General features: G+C 34.5%; 1 protein-coding gene across 1 annotated transcript in view; it reads right to left on the bottom strand.

Annotated features, from left to right (window-relative positions):
* The window catches only part of LOC142329751 (serine hydroxymethyltransferase-like), a 51,391-nt gene that overhangs the window by 23,840 nt on the left and 12,115 nt on the right, over window positions 1-15,436 (bottom strand). The window contains exons 3-4 of the mRNA XM_075374505.1: window positions 14,621-14,796; window positions 6,385-6,567 (exon numbers count right to left, since the gene is read on the bottom strand). Of these exons, the coding sequence (XP_075230620.1) occupies window positions 6,385-6,567; window positions 14,621-14,796 (359 nt within the window). The remainder of the gene's footprint in view (window positions 1-6,384; window positions 6,568-14,620; window positions 14,797-15,436) is intronic.

A 15,436-nucleotide genomic window follows, 5' to 3' on the forward strand; every position in this document is an offset into this window, starting at 1 on the left:
GTAAATTATTAGATGAACACTTAGCAGAATTCAAAATTAAAACAGGCATAAGAAAAGGGAAATAATTTTATCACTAACTCTTTTTAACTGTATTCTAGAGAAAGTAATAAGAGAATGGAAAGATGAAAGAAATTTGAACATCCATCAAATAAAATTGGATCCAAAAGTGGCTGAAAATATTGCTATTTCCTCTCAGAGATCTAAAAACAACAGCAGAACAAGTAAACAAAGTCCACCTACTTAAATATCTTGGAGAAATAACCCAAACTAACAGTTTAGATAAACAAGGCCAATCAAACAAGAACAAAGAAAATGGAACTGGCCTACCGACTAATAAAAACTATTTATATCAAAGAAAACATATCAGTAAACGCAAAATCAGGTATTATAATTTGGTAATCAAACCAGAAGGACTGTAAACATAAGAATGCATCTTTAGTTTGAAATAAATGAAAGAAAAATAAATAAAATAAATGAAAAAAAGTCTTGAGAAGCCTAGGACCAATAAAACTAGGTAAAAACGAATACAGATTCAGAAGTAATAAAGATCTTTACAAATAAAATGAACTGTAAAAATGCCAGATTCAAATTCTTTGGCCAACTTATGAGAAAAAATATAACAGAATTATAAAACCATCTTCAACCTCACTTATAACAAAAATAATGGAAATCAATCAATTTCCAATGGTTCAAAAATGCCTAAAAGATATGAAAATATCTAAAGAAGCAGTATCAAGATAGAACATTCAGAAACCTGGTACAAGATTTCAAGTAATTTCAAGAGAAGAGAAAAGAAACTAACAATGTCTGGTCAGAAAAGAAAAAGCAAAAGAATGAAAAACTACTGGAAGACCGGAAAAGAGAACACCCAAAAGAGAAATGAATGTTGCTTCATGTGGTCCTCAGTCACTCAAACTCAAAGAAGAAAAGAAGCCATAAAGTTAATATTTAAAAAGTGAATTTGTATTTATATATAAATAAAAACTATAATACAGAGATATTACCAAAGTGTATACATAAACATATATTGCATTAATCCGATCAACCTAAGTACAGAATTAATAAATAAAATAAAACAAGATGACACCTACTTTATTCCATTATTCATGCAAGAACGCTTTCACAAGTAACTCGCATCATCGGCTGCACCACATAACTTTCAAAAATCAATCGTATCAAATTACATATTAAAATCACAATAAAAATTGAAATTAAAAATCATTTTATACTATAATTAGAATTTAAAATTGTTATAAGATCCTTTTCCAAATTAAAATCAAATTAAAAATAAAACTAAAAATTTTACAATTAAATGAAAACTAAAAATTGCATAAAACTAAAATTAAATTAAAAGTTAAATCTAAAATCAATAATAAAATCAAAATAAAATAAATAATTTAAACAAAATAGAAATCCATGAGGACTAGTTAGCCAAATTTATGTGACTGTACAGAGTTGAAGTATTATGAATTATCAATGTCTTAAGAAGTGCTGCTATCTACAGCAGCTCTTATGATTGTATCATTCTCATACCTGTATGTAGGTTGATCAAATTAAATTTACTTTTATATTTATATATATATAAAAAGTAAAAAAACTCTACTATTTGTATTAATATTGTATTTCTTTACTTCCAGTATTTCTAAATTTGTATGACTATCGGATATTGCATGTGTATTATAATAATATAATATAATATATATTATATATACAATAATAATATATATATATATATATGTCGGAGAATAAAGTACAGTGGAGTATCTTCCGACAAAACGATGAGAATATTCTTTAGAATATCGGTATTTTTAGTAGTTTTAAGAAATGTACTATTACTTGTAATATTTTGTAAAATAAGGTTTAAATTGTTTTATTGCGGTAGGCTTAGGCCTAGGTAGGCACATGGTTGTCAACGTAGTCGGGATCCCAGGACGATAGGGGTATCATAAAATTAATAAGGAAAAGGAAATATGCAGTAGGTATATTATTTGAGAATATGGAGAAAGGGTAGTCTTGCTTTGGAACCCAGATCGAACAGACGTCCTGGTGATCGCGAATTCGTTATTTCCCTGAGCCTCGGTCTATCGCAAGTTGTTTTAATATTATTTGAATTCTAAATTGAATTAATCTTATATTATAATTCGTGTACTACTGAGTTATTGATAAGTGATAATTATCATTTGTAATTATTTCATTGTACGAGTTATCTACTCATTTTTATTAATTGAACTTTATTATAATCTTATATATTCTCCACTTGTAATAATAAAAATGAGTGAAACACAAAACGTTGAATCCCTGACAAATCTCCTTGCCTCTCCGACATCAGAAGTGGGATCGTCTCCATCTGGTCCATCACCTGATCAGTGGAATACATTGTTTGAGTTTATGAAGTGTTGTATGCAAAAGCCATTATCGACAAAGAAAAGTGTTGCGTTACCACGATTTAATCCAGAGAGTGCGGGATCGGATTCTGTTGCTTGGTGCTCTGCAGCAGAACTGTGTCTATTAGAAAATCCTCTTCAAGGCAGTGAATTGATATCTGCGCTTAGCAAAGCTTTGGAAGGTTCAGCAGCTCAGTGGCTATCCCAAGTGGCAATTCCGGGTATACAGTGGCCTCAATTAAAAGAACTTTTTGTGTCACGCTTCGGGGGACAAGAAACTGCGACAGCGGTTGTGCTGAAAATTCATCAGGAAGCACCAACCAAGGATGAATGTGTCGGCGCCTTTGGCATTCGACTTCGATCATCGCTAAAGGCCCGCTGGAGGTCTTTAACAGTTGACGAAATAGTTAATGCGGTTGTGCTTGCGCGATTGACCCATATTGATAATCGAGTGGAGCGCGTAGCATTAACTAGCGACATCAAAACGGAAGCCGAATTTTTGAGCGAAATGCGAGGCTTTTCCTACACCTGAAAAAGACCAATATCAGCTTCAGATAACTCATCTACATCCGATTTGAAGCGTTTTAAGCCAGCAGCTTCAGGGAAGTGCCATTTCTGTGGGGAAATAGGTCACAAAAAGTTTGAGTGTCCTAAACTTAAGAAGAAGCAAGCGGAGCAAAGCAGTAACCATCGTGGCTCCAAAGAATCATCCTCTTCATCGCGCAATGTGACATGTTTCAAATGTGGGGTAGCTGGTCATATTGCGCCAAACTGTACGGCTCCAGGTAGCAGCCGTAGCGGTCCAGGGAACAACAAGGAGAATGGTAGCGTCGAACGCCGTGTGAATCTTTGCACAGTTGCAGCTCCTACTGGTATTCTAAACCATCTTGGTGAGTCGTTTCCATATTGTTTTGATTCAGGAGCGGAATGCTCATTAATAAAGGAATCGATAGCGATTAAGTTTTCTGGACGTAGAATTAATGAATTAATAATTTTGAAAGGCATCGGAAATGTTGTAGTAAATTGTAGCATGCAAATTTTATCTATTGTAATTATGGATTTGTTTACATTAGAGATTCTTTTTCACGTTGTCCCAGATGAATATTTGAGTTATAATATTTTAATTGGTCGAGAAATTTTGAGCTTGGGTTTTAAAGTAAATATTTCTCAAAATAATTTTAAAATCTGTAAATCTAAAGTAGTAAATGAATGTAGTAAATTCGAAATTATAAATTTTGATAATTGCAGATACGATAGAAGAAGCGTTTGAAAGACTTCGAGTGGTATTAAAAATTCTTATAGATGCGGGATTCTCATTTAATTTTTCAAAATGTTCTTTTCTCAAAACATCTGTTTCATACCTTGGGTATGAGATTCAAGAAGGACAAGTTCGTCCAAACCCTCGTACAATAAACTCTTTAACAATGTTACCTGCTCCAAGGACCGTTACTCAGCTTAGACAGTTTATTGGCCTTGCATCTTATTTCCGACGGTTTGTCCCTAAGTTTTCACAAATCATGAAACCATTATATGCTCTTACCTCAGGTAAAAAATATATTGAGTGGACTGAGACACATGAAAACGCCCGACAAAAAGTAATTCATACTTTGACCAACGAACCCGTCTTAATTATCTTTGACCCGGATTATCCTACAGAACTGCATACCAACGCTAGTTCCGATGGGTACGGAGCAATACTCATGCATAAAGTAGACGGTAAAAATAAAGTTATTGAATACTTTAGTAAAAGGACAAGCCCAGCTGAGTCCAGGTATCATTCTTACGAACTCGAAACTATGGCAGTTGTTAAATCTATTAAACATTTTCGGTATTACTTGTAAACTCTCTAAAGCTCAGTCAGGTAAAATTCAAGCTGAATTACATCCCATCCCTAAGACCCGCATACCTTGGCATACTGTGCATATAGATATTACAGGTAAATTGAGCGGTAAAAATAATACTAAAGAATACATTATTGTTATTATAGATGGTTTTACCAAATATGTTTATTTACATCACACCAGAAAAATTGACTGTAATAGTGTTATTAAAGCTTTAAAGGCTTCAATATTTATATTGGGAGTTCCCGCTCGTGTGATTGCCGATCAAGGTAGATGTTTTACTGGGAAAGATTTGAAAGACTTTTGTAAATCTTTAAATATTAATTTACATTTAATAGCTACAGGTACTAGTAGGGCAAATGGTCAAGTAGAGCGTGTAATGAGTACGTTAAAAAATATGTTCACTGCTGTTGAGTCTAATAATCGTCCATGGCAAGACGCCATTGGTGAAGATCAGCTAGCTTTAAACTCAACCGCGAATCGTATTACCAAATCTAGTGCGTTAGAATTATTAATTGGTAAGAAGGCAAGACCTTACGGGTTGTTAGTTGATGACAACGAAAATGAAATTGATATCTCTAATGTAAGACAACGAGCGATTGAAAGTATAGAGGAAAATGCTAATTATGAGAAGATTAGATTTGATAAAAATAAAGCGAAGGTTAATAAGTTTAAAATAGGAGATCACGTTTTGATTAAGAACGAAGAACGTAATCAAACGAAACTCGATAGGAAATTTAGAGGTCCATTCGTAGTAACAGAATTACTTGATAACGACAGGTACACACTAAAATCTTTAAGTAGTAGTAGAAGTTATAAGTATAGTCATGATAAGTTGAGAGAAATGCCTGAGAATTATATTCCTAATGAGTTGGATGTTTCCTCGGACAATGAAAGTTGTGCCGAGGAGACTGTTGATGTTGGTCCTGAAACAGGGACTATGGTTTAAAAAGAGACCACCAATGACGCAATGCACTAATGGCTGGCAGCAGGTCGTGGACCTGGCATTTTTATTTTTCGCACACGCATCAGTGTGTAGTCGTAACTGCAAACTAAATTAGTGGCTAATGTTAGTTTGATCAGGGCGCGATGGGCACCTGATGATGTGTCAGGCAGGTAGTTGTGGCAACTACAGAATATGTATGATACTGTATGTGGCATACAGGGTAGCCTAGAGATAGTGCAGAGGTCTATTGGTGGAGGAAATAAAATCTTATTTGACAGTTAAATGATAAGGAATAATGATTGATGGCTTTTCGATCTCTTGAGTACTGTACGATGACTATTTAGGATAATGAATAATTAATGGGTTTCTGTTACTCGAGAGGACTTCTGAATCTATCTTTTGTACTTTAACTATTGTAAAACGCTTTATAATGACCGAGGTCAGTTGAAAACAAAAATTAAAATACCACTGTAACTCAATGTTTTAGATACACCCGAGGGCGTGTGATTGTCAGAATGGCCGTGTCGGAGAATAAAGTACAGTGGAGTATCTTCCGACAAAACGATGAGAATATTCTTTAGAATATCGGTATTTTTAGTAGTTTTAAGAAATGTACTATTACTTGTAATATTTTGTAAAATAAGGTTTAAATTGTTTTATTGCGGTAGGCTTAGGCCTAGGTAGACACATGGTTGTCAACGTAGTCGGGATCCCAGGACGATAGGGGTATCATAAAATTAATAAGGAAAAGGAAATATGCAGTAGGTATATTATTTGAGAATATGGAGAAAGGGTAGTCTTGCTTTGGAACCCAGATCGAACAGACGTCCTGGTGATCGCGAATTCGTTATTTCCCTGAGCCTCGGTCTATCGCAAGTTGTTTTAATATTATTTGAATTCTAAATTGAATTAATCTTATATTATAATTCGTGTACTACTGAGTTATTGATAAGTGATAATTATCATTTGTAATTATTTCATTGTACGAGTTATCTACTCATTTTTATTAATTGAACTTTATTATAATCTTATATATTCTCCACTTGTAATAATAAAAATGAGTGAAACACAAAACGTTGAATCCCTGACAAATCTCCTCGCCTCTCCGACATATATATATATAAGCATTTTTTAAGATAACTTAAGGTAATCATTTTCAACCAATTTTCCTGTTCATACATTTATCATCAATTTCAGAAAAAACCTTGCTTACCAGCAATAATAATTTTTGGTCTAAACAAACGAGCAGATTCTGCTAATTTATCATAATCAATAAGACCAGTAACTGGATTAACTTTATATGGCATAGATTCAAAAAATATTGAAGTAGCCGATATTCTTTTATTGTTCCTCATGAATCCATGGGTTAAATGCCCTCCATCTGGAAGATCTAATCCTGTAATAAATAATTAAAACAAGAATTAGTATAGTCAAGGTTACAAAACCACTTAGTGTTATAAACTTAACTGGGTAAAATCAATAGTAAAGTAATTGTTAAGAAAATTATATTAAATAGACATTTAAAGTATGAACACTTAAAAAGGACACTAGTAAAAGTTTTTCAAAATGACTAGTTTTTTATAATTTTTCAAAAATAATTTCTACCACATACATTATTCCATCCTTCAAACTCAACAGAGTGTCTTAATCTTTAATACTTTCAGGGTAGGCGCCCTCATGGCTCTAGCCTATGCATCTTTTTTCCCACTATAAACAGAGCTGCCAAATCTTTTACACCATACACTTACACCACAAACACTACACAAATTACAACATACACACTTACAAAGCAACACCTTACACTGTTTCTTCTTACACATACTTGTTTCTTCTTACACATACTCTTAGGTGTTGCAACACCTAAGGTGGAAACTATCATGCCAATGGGCAGATGGCTCTATGTAGTGAGTCTTGAATGATGTCCTCTGGGCACCTGGGTGCCCAGATGTATTTAGCTCTAGCATTTGTATGTATGGGCTCTGCAGAGGTGGTCCTGTATTTCCCTGGTACTCGTGGGACCAAAATTACAAGTCCAGAAAAAACCCTATGGTTGGTGGCACATTTGAAAAAACCACCAAAAATATTCGTGAAGAGTCCTCGATCAGCATTGTCTGTCAAGGATAATAATCCTGTAGAAGATAATGTAAATTATGTCGCATCCTGTCCACAGTTTAAAAATGTTAGATTCATTGTTCTGCAAAATAATCAGGAAGGTGGCTCCCTTAACAAGATCTCACCTTTCCTAATCAACAAAGTAGTAACAGGATCATGTGGTTCACTGAAGAACATCAAGAAAAACTAAAGGGAAGGATCAACACTAATCGAAACATTTAATGAAGAGCAAAGTAGATTTCTCTTATGTCTCATCAATATGGGTGATATAAATATAAGTACATAACGTATTACAAAACTTTAAATACAAGCCGTGGAGTAATTTTTTGCAGGGACCTTCTAAAGATTAATGTTACTGAAGTAACCAATGAGCTTCATTCCCAAGGTGTTACAGAGATGAAACGAATAATCAAACATCAGAATGGAATGAAAGAACCTACAGCGTCCCTTATACTAACAATCAACCTTCCCGTACCACCAGAGAAAATAAAAGTAGGTTGCCTTTCGATTCGAGTAGGACAATTCATCCTCAACTCACGGCGATGAATCAAATGTCAAGAGTATGGCCACACTACAACACCTTGCTCAAAAACTGAAAGATGTGCTAAAGAGGTCATACTGACACTAACTGCCAAGAGGATGAAAAATGTGCAAACTGCAGTGGATCAAATTCAGCTCGCTCCCAAGATTGCCCAACTTTTAAAGATGAGAAAGCAATTCAGAAAATTTGTACTAAACAGAAGCTATCTTTTATGGTCATATGAAGAGAGTATAAAGTCACTGATCTCTCATAACCTGGTTAAAACAAACATCTCATTTACTGTTGCTTCATCCCGACAAGTACCTGAAAATGTGGGTAATCAACAGTCCCGATCCAGCAACAAGTTACAAAAGCTTTTTCAGATGTCATCTTATCATATTGCTTCACGTAGTCACTACCTCGAAGCTAACTAAGATGAACAAGAAGTCAGTAGTTGCAGTCAGTGAAACCAACATTAGTGGAATGCTTCTGAAAGCTTCTGCCACCAAATTTTTGCCTTTAAGGGCAGGAGTAAATACACCTGGTGGTATGCCATCCAATAAGGTCCCTGCTAACAGATCCCACACAAACACCCCCTCTGGGTTGTCATCTGCAACTTCCCAATTTTCAAAATCTCCCCCACCATAACTTTGTACATTGGAGGATACAGTTGAGGACTGCCCAACTCCAGAGCATTGGAGGTTGTTAAAATTAAAAATTCTAAAATGAAAAACCGAATCACTTATAATTAATTTCATATATATCTGTAATTCTATATCTATATATACTTATAGTTTACCTTCATTCATGAACATTATCCAGTGGAGCGTTCGAGGTCTTCAATCCCACATTTATGATGTTAAGTAATGTGTGCACAAGAACCTTTAATGTGTTTCCAAGAAATAACCTTCTACAACAAGATGTAGTAACAATCAGAGACTATTTCTCTGAGAGATATGATTGTCTTGTAGACAGTAGAGAAAGTGGGGGAAGTGCTATCTTCTTGCAGGATGGGCTATCAGCTACAAGGTGTAGTTAATAGCCCATCCTGTTAGGTTGAATTAGCATCCCATATCCCTGCAGTCGCCATAAAAATCTGTCTTTTTCAAATTGCACATGTGCAATCTATATCTCTCGCTGAACTCCAAATTTGAAGCACTTTATAAACAAAATCTTCTCATCCAAATTCCATTTCCATTACTAATATAGGAGACTTTAATGGCCATCATATTTCATAGGGCTCAACAATCTGTTCCCCTCAAGGAAATATCACAAACACATTGAGACAGGACTTGGACCTCTGTCTGCTGAATGATGAATTATGCACATTTATGACATCATCGACTGGTACTTTGTCCAACGTCAACCTCTCCTTATGCTCACAGTTTACTCCCTCGTCTTAATTGACCTGTTTGTGACAATTTTTAAAGCAGTGACCATAAACCTGCTTTGACCATAACTGCTTTTGGTGCTGACCATGTGGTGAACAAAAGACCATGAAGATGGACTGTTGAGAGCAAATTGGAATAGTAACCATAAAGCCTTCTCATCACAGTATGACAATAGTGCTTACAACCTAGATCAACTTTTATGTTCCTGGTACTAGAGAATGCTTAGTAAATACATTCCACAAACATCAGGAAATCCAAGTCATCCCTCCATTCTTTGGTGGAATGATGATTGCCAAAATGCGATTAGGAAATGATGGCAGGCACTGCATAAATTTAACTCCAGACCTACAAATGAACATCTGAATTTGTATCATATTGCTAGAGCAGTACGTTGTCATATATTCATACACACTAGGAGAAAATCATGGAGGAATTATGAATACATTATCGCACACCTTACTGCCACATCTATTGCATAAAAAAGCTTCGTGTAATTTGCGGATCTAAGAAACATTCTATCCTCTGATTTTTTCATGAAGAACTTCTTACATCATCTTCTGGACTTGCAATTAACCTGGAAAATTGCTTTCGTTCAATGTCCCTAACTTCATCATATAATAATGAATTTAAGAGATATAAGAATAAGGTGGAAATAGTACCATTGGCGATTCTTTGGTCGGTGAATTAAATGCTCCCTTTACATTCAACGAGTTCGTCACATTCATTAAAAAATCACATGACAACTCCCATGGACCTGAGAATATTCGTCTCAGTATGCTCTCAAACTTCTCAATTTAGCACTATATCACCTACAGCGTATTTATAATGTGTTGTTGTCTGCACAAGTCTGAGAATAGGTGGCTTCTGACCAGATGGGTCAGAAGCCACCTACCAGTACTTAAACCTGGTAGTAAACAAAGCATGCTCCTCAGACAACCACCCTATCTCTTGGACAACTGTTATACAGAATGGTGAATCGCAGGCTTACATGGTATTTTGAGAAACACATCCTGATATCTCTAAACAATGTGATTTCTGCCAACGACGATCTTTCAATGACCATCTGGTATCAATGGAAACAGCTATCCAAAATGATTTTCTGCACAGCCAGCAACTGATCACTATTTTCTTTGACATCAGGAGGGCATACGACACGGCTTGACGATGTAGTATTCTTAACACCCTTTAAGATTCTGCTCAAGTAGTGTAACTTTGGAGAATGGAGTGCCTCAAGGAAGTGTATTAAGTGTCACCTTGTGTACTATAGCCATCAATAGTATTACTAAATGTGTGCAGCCACCTTTTCATATTCTCTATTTGTTGATGATTTTGCTATGAATATCATGACCTGTTAACTGCCACACCTGGAAGACTACTACAGGATATTATTACCTTGCCTTTAAGCTTGGCCTAGGACCACCAGCTTCACATTCTCATCTGAGAAAACAGAACGTGTAGTGTTTTCTCACCTGCAAGATCCTTTTAATCCACAAGTCCTTCTCAATGGAGAACTAATTGCTATCGCTCCTATGGTTAAATTTTTAGGTTTGCTTTTTGTAAGTCATCTTAAGTGAGTTAAACATATAAAATAGTTACAGGTGAAAAGTTTAAAAATTCTAGATATCCTATGACTTCTTAGCAACACCAAGTGGGGAACTGACCGATCATGTATGTTGCATACTTATATTATTTTTTAGTTCATACCTGTTTGAATTATGGTTGCATCACCTACTTTTCAGCATGTCATTCTGTGCTTAAGATGATGAATGCTACAACATGCTTTTCTTCATCTTGCTACAGATACCTTTAAATCAAGCCCTGTCACAAGTACACTTATTGATTACAGTGAACTAATACCTTGGATTAGATGGGACCAGCTGCTAGCATCTTAGTTTGCCCTTCTTAAAAGACAACCAATCACCTGGTTTTTAAAGCTGTCCTCGGAAATTCTTACTTACAATGATATGTAGAAAAAGTGGGTGTTCATGCCCTGTGTGTACCGCACCTTTTAAATTTTGACACACCTATTTTCCCAACCTATTCATGTTTATATCTTCCGTGGAGATTCAACCCAATAAATTTTAATTATGATCTCACCATATATAATAAAAAATCAACAACTCCTATCATCTTTCAGCAAATGTTTTACCAATTTCTATCAAAGACAAACTCAGATGGGTTGGAACACAATGATACTGTTGAACGCACTTTTCTTGTAAATGACAGAACGTATACATTCAGTCTACCTGGTATTACAAGTGTCTAAAATGCTGAACTGTACGCCATCACTAGGAATTTGAATATCATTAACCCAAACTATGGTCACATCCTCATTTGTAGTGATTCATGTAGTGCACTCCAACCTTTAGAAGACTTGTATTCTAAATATCCTATCGTCACCAAAATTCATATGAATTTTGCCATTGCAACACACAAGTGAGTTTGTGCTGGATCCCTAACCATGTGGGAATCCAAGGTAATGAATGTGCAGATTTCACTGCTAAAGATGAATTTGGCCAACCGTCTTTCACCACTCATGTTATTACTACCAATTTTATTAATTCTATTAAACACACTTTTCAAAAGATGGCAAAGTTAGTGAACTATTACAGTAAATAATAAACTCTGACAAATCAAGTATAATGTGCTGCCATGTAGATTTCAATCCTGAATAACCGCAGAGAGGAGATTATTTGCTGTTAATGAATTGGGCATAATCTTACGCGTAGACACTTAATGAGTCAGACTGATGTACCCAATTGTTTTCACTGCAACTGCCAATTAACAATACACCACGTACTTGTGGACTGTGTTACGCGGCACTGCATCATAAATTTAAATTAGAAGCTAACATCCTGGATATTCTAGAAAGCATTACAATGATGCTATTGAATATCTTGTTTCTTCAGGCCGTACATCTGTACTCAACTACTTAATAATTATTTAAATATGTTTTCTTTTGTAATATTGTATTATGTTTGCTCTGGGTGATGGTAATGCAAAAAGTGTTTTATGACCTCAAAAAAAAAACTCCATCCGAAACCAGTCTAAAAAACTGTGTCACGATTCATCAGAGATCTGGATACAATCTCATCCCAAGCCCTTAGAAGGTCATCATCACTCATAAAATGCCTTCCTTTCAGTCTGTTTCATGCTAGAGAAGCAGCATGAAGTCCATGGAGCAAGGTCAGGAGGGATGGGTGTCTGGGTTTTACAGGGAGGATCTTCTAACTGTTTTATTCCATGGTGGCCAAATACTCATAGTAAACTTTGGAGCAGTGTGCTAGAGCGTTGTAGTGGTGAAGAAACTATGTGTTCATCCTTGAGTTTAGACACAGCTTCTTAAGAGCTTCAAAAACGTTAGACAGGCATTTTTCAGTATACCACTTCCTTACAACTGTCTTGAGTTTTAAACACATACTCTCTAAAACTCCTCTCATATTAAGAAATACAGCCACCATTCTCTTCTTCACTGATCTGGATTTACGAACATCCTCAGAAGTATCCTCATCTTTAAACATCCATACTTTGTTCTGAGCCTTGGTCAAGATTTAATAGAACAGCCACATTTCATCACCTGTCAATATAAATGAATATGGGGATTCACATATGGAGACTTCCCAATTTTAAACTTTTTCAGCATTTCATGGCACTAAGAAAAACAAAGAGCCATCTGATTATCGGTCAAGTTATGCAGCACCCAAACGGTACAAACAAGGCTTTTTAACTTGAGGTTACGTTGCAGAATAGCAAGAAAATGGACTGAATGCTAGATCGTGGATACCGGTGTTCTTTGGTGGTTGGGTTTCAATTAACCACACATCTCAGGATTGGTCGAACTGAGAATGTACAAGACCACACTTCATTTACACTCATACATATCATCCTCACTCATCCTCTGAAGTATTATCTAAAAACGGTAGTTACCGGAGGCTAAACAGGAAAAAAAAAAAAAAAAAAAAAAAAAAAAAAAAAAAAAAAGAAAATGGACTGCTGGTCCATTTATGCCCTAGGACACCTTTATTCAGCAGTAGATCACACACCTATCTGTCTCAACCATTTTTCATACTGCAGCAAGTTTCCCTCAGTCACGGACAAAGTCATCAACTTGAGTTTGGAGCATTGTCAAGGCCAAAATTTCCTCTTTCAAATGCTTGGTACCACCTAAATACTTTTTTATGATGAAGACAATCTTCTCCAAACACAGGAGTCATTTCCTCTAAATACTGATAAACACTTAACCCAAGTGTAAAATTGTAGTGCAAAATTGCCAGTATTCAGGTTTTGACCATGACATCACTAAAAGAGCTAAAATGCAAATGATACTGACAGTGACTAGACTAGCTACACTGCAGAATGGAACCTGTCTAAACATGCGCTAACTTGTAACCGACTGTGATGATCCGTTCTATCATATTGCTAAACTTTCCTAGAGTCATTTGTACTTCTAATTTTACACATTAATCAATGAATCTATTAAGATATTAACAAAGTTCAATACAATATATATTTAAGGATTTGTTCTGTTTAAAATAAACAGAAAAAATTATTAAAAAATACATAACAAGGAAGAACACTCACACACAAAAATAACTAATAACCATTAAATAAATGTACAGAACATATTTTGCTGCATCCCTTCCATTAAAAATGTTAATAAATGCAAAAAACAATGTAGTTTCTTGACTAAAATAAAGATAACATTCAACAGAATATACAAATACATAGTTTTCTTCTCAAAATTCACAGGTATGTGTTTACCTCCTGTTACTTCATGAGCAGCAACATAATAGTATAAATCCCCAATTAAAAAATGTCTAGTTGAACCTTAGTGTAAAATGGATAATAGAATTTAACAAAAAAATAAATAAAATAATAATAAGAAACAGAAAATATTCCCCACCTGATTATCTAATCCATTACAAACTGGAATACAGATATAAATTAAATTCTAGTTTTTAGTAAAAGGTAAGTCTTCCAGTAGGTTTCATCAAAGAGGCACCTTAAGTCATTAATTTGATCTTTTGTGAAACCCCTAGGCAAGAAAATTGTCTTTAGACACTAGCTTGGCCAGAATTACTTCTGAGCCGAAATAAAAAACAGCTGTACTAATGGCTACTAAAAAAGAATGCCACAGATTGGCAGCTGCTAACACAATTTTCATGGGGATTATCCTGGGAAGAAGGGATGATACATTTCCAAAACAGATATAATATTCCAGGTCATAATATAAGTCTATTCATATAATAGTGCCAAAATTAAAACCTCTACAGAAGAAATAAATACCTATTTTATCATTTTTCACATGCATAATTAACAAGTTATATTTATTAAATATACACATGTTTTCTAACCTTAATTCAAACTTGCCTTTTACTATAGGAATAAAAACTTATTAAAAGTTTTGATAAGTTATATTATCTTACCCATTATTCTACCATGAGGTTCAGTGAGTGCAGTATATACTGCAAAATTAGCAGGAGACCCAGAATAAGGCTGCACATTAACACCCCATTCTTCTGGATTAAGTCGAAAAGTTTCAAGAGCACGTTTTTGAGCAAGAACTTCTATTTTATCAATGAACTCATTACCACCATAATATCTGTAATAATCAAATAGTTTTAATTTTTTAAAAAAATACTTTTCCATGAACATAAACTAAATTTTGTCACTAAAATTAGATGCAATAAATATTACAAGTGATATAAGTAAAAAATTATACTAAACAATCATTGAAATAGACTGAAATTGAAATAAATCTTATTTTTCAATTAATTACAAGAGATGTTCAAAAACTAACATCAGTTTCAAATTTGCTGCCATGAATATTTATTTTGCAAGACTTCTCAGCCAAGTGGTGGGAGAAAGTATTATTTCTTCTACAATGAGTACAAGTTTTTAGACCAGAAAAAACTTTATACTGGGCGACCCATTAAAATTATTGCACTCTAGTTACTTTTCATCCACAAAAAGGTGTCCAATAAAACCTTATAAATTCATGGACATTACTAAATACATACAGACCAAATTTCATCAGTAATGGGCATAATTTTTATGACAATTCATTAATGAATGATCATCCATCTGTTATCATAAATCAAAAATTGGGGTTGGCGAGAAAGAAATTTCGGTTTTCACAAATAGATAGCTTTATGTTTGTTTTGAAGTCAATGTCAATGATTTTTTTTGCATTTGATAGCATTAAATAAAGTATGCACTTTTAGCATACTTCGGAGGCAAAT

The sequence above is a fragment of the Lycorma delicatula genome, chromosome 9, assembly GCF_047948215.1.
Source record: "Lycorma delicatula isolate Av1 chromosome 9, ASM4794821v1, whole genome shotgun sequence".
Classification (NCBI taxonomy): Eukaryota; Metazoa; Arthropoda; class Insecta; order Hemiptera; family Fulgoridae; genus Lycorma; species Lycorma delicatula.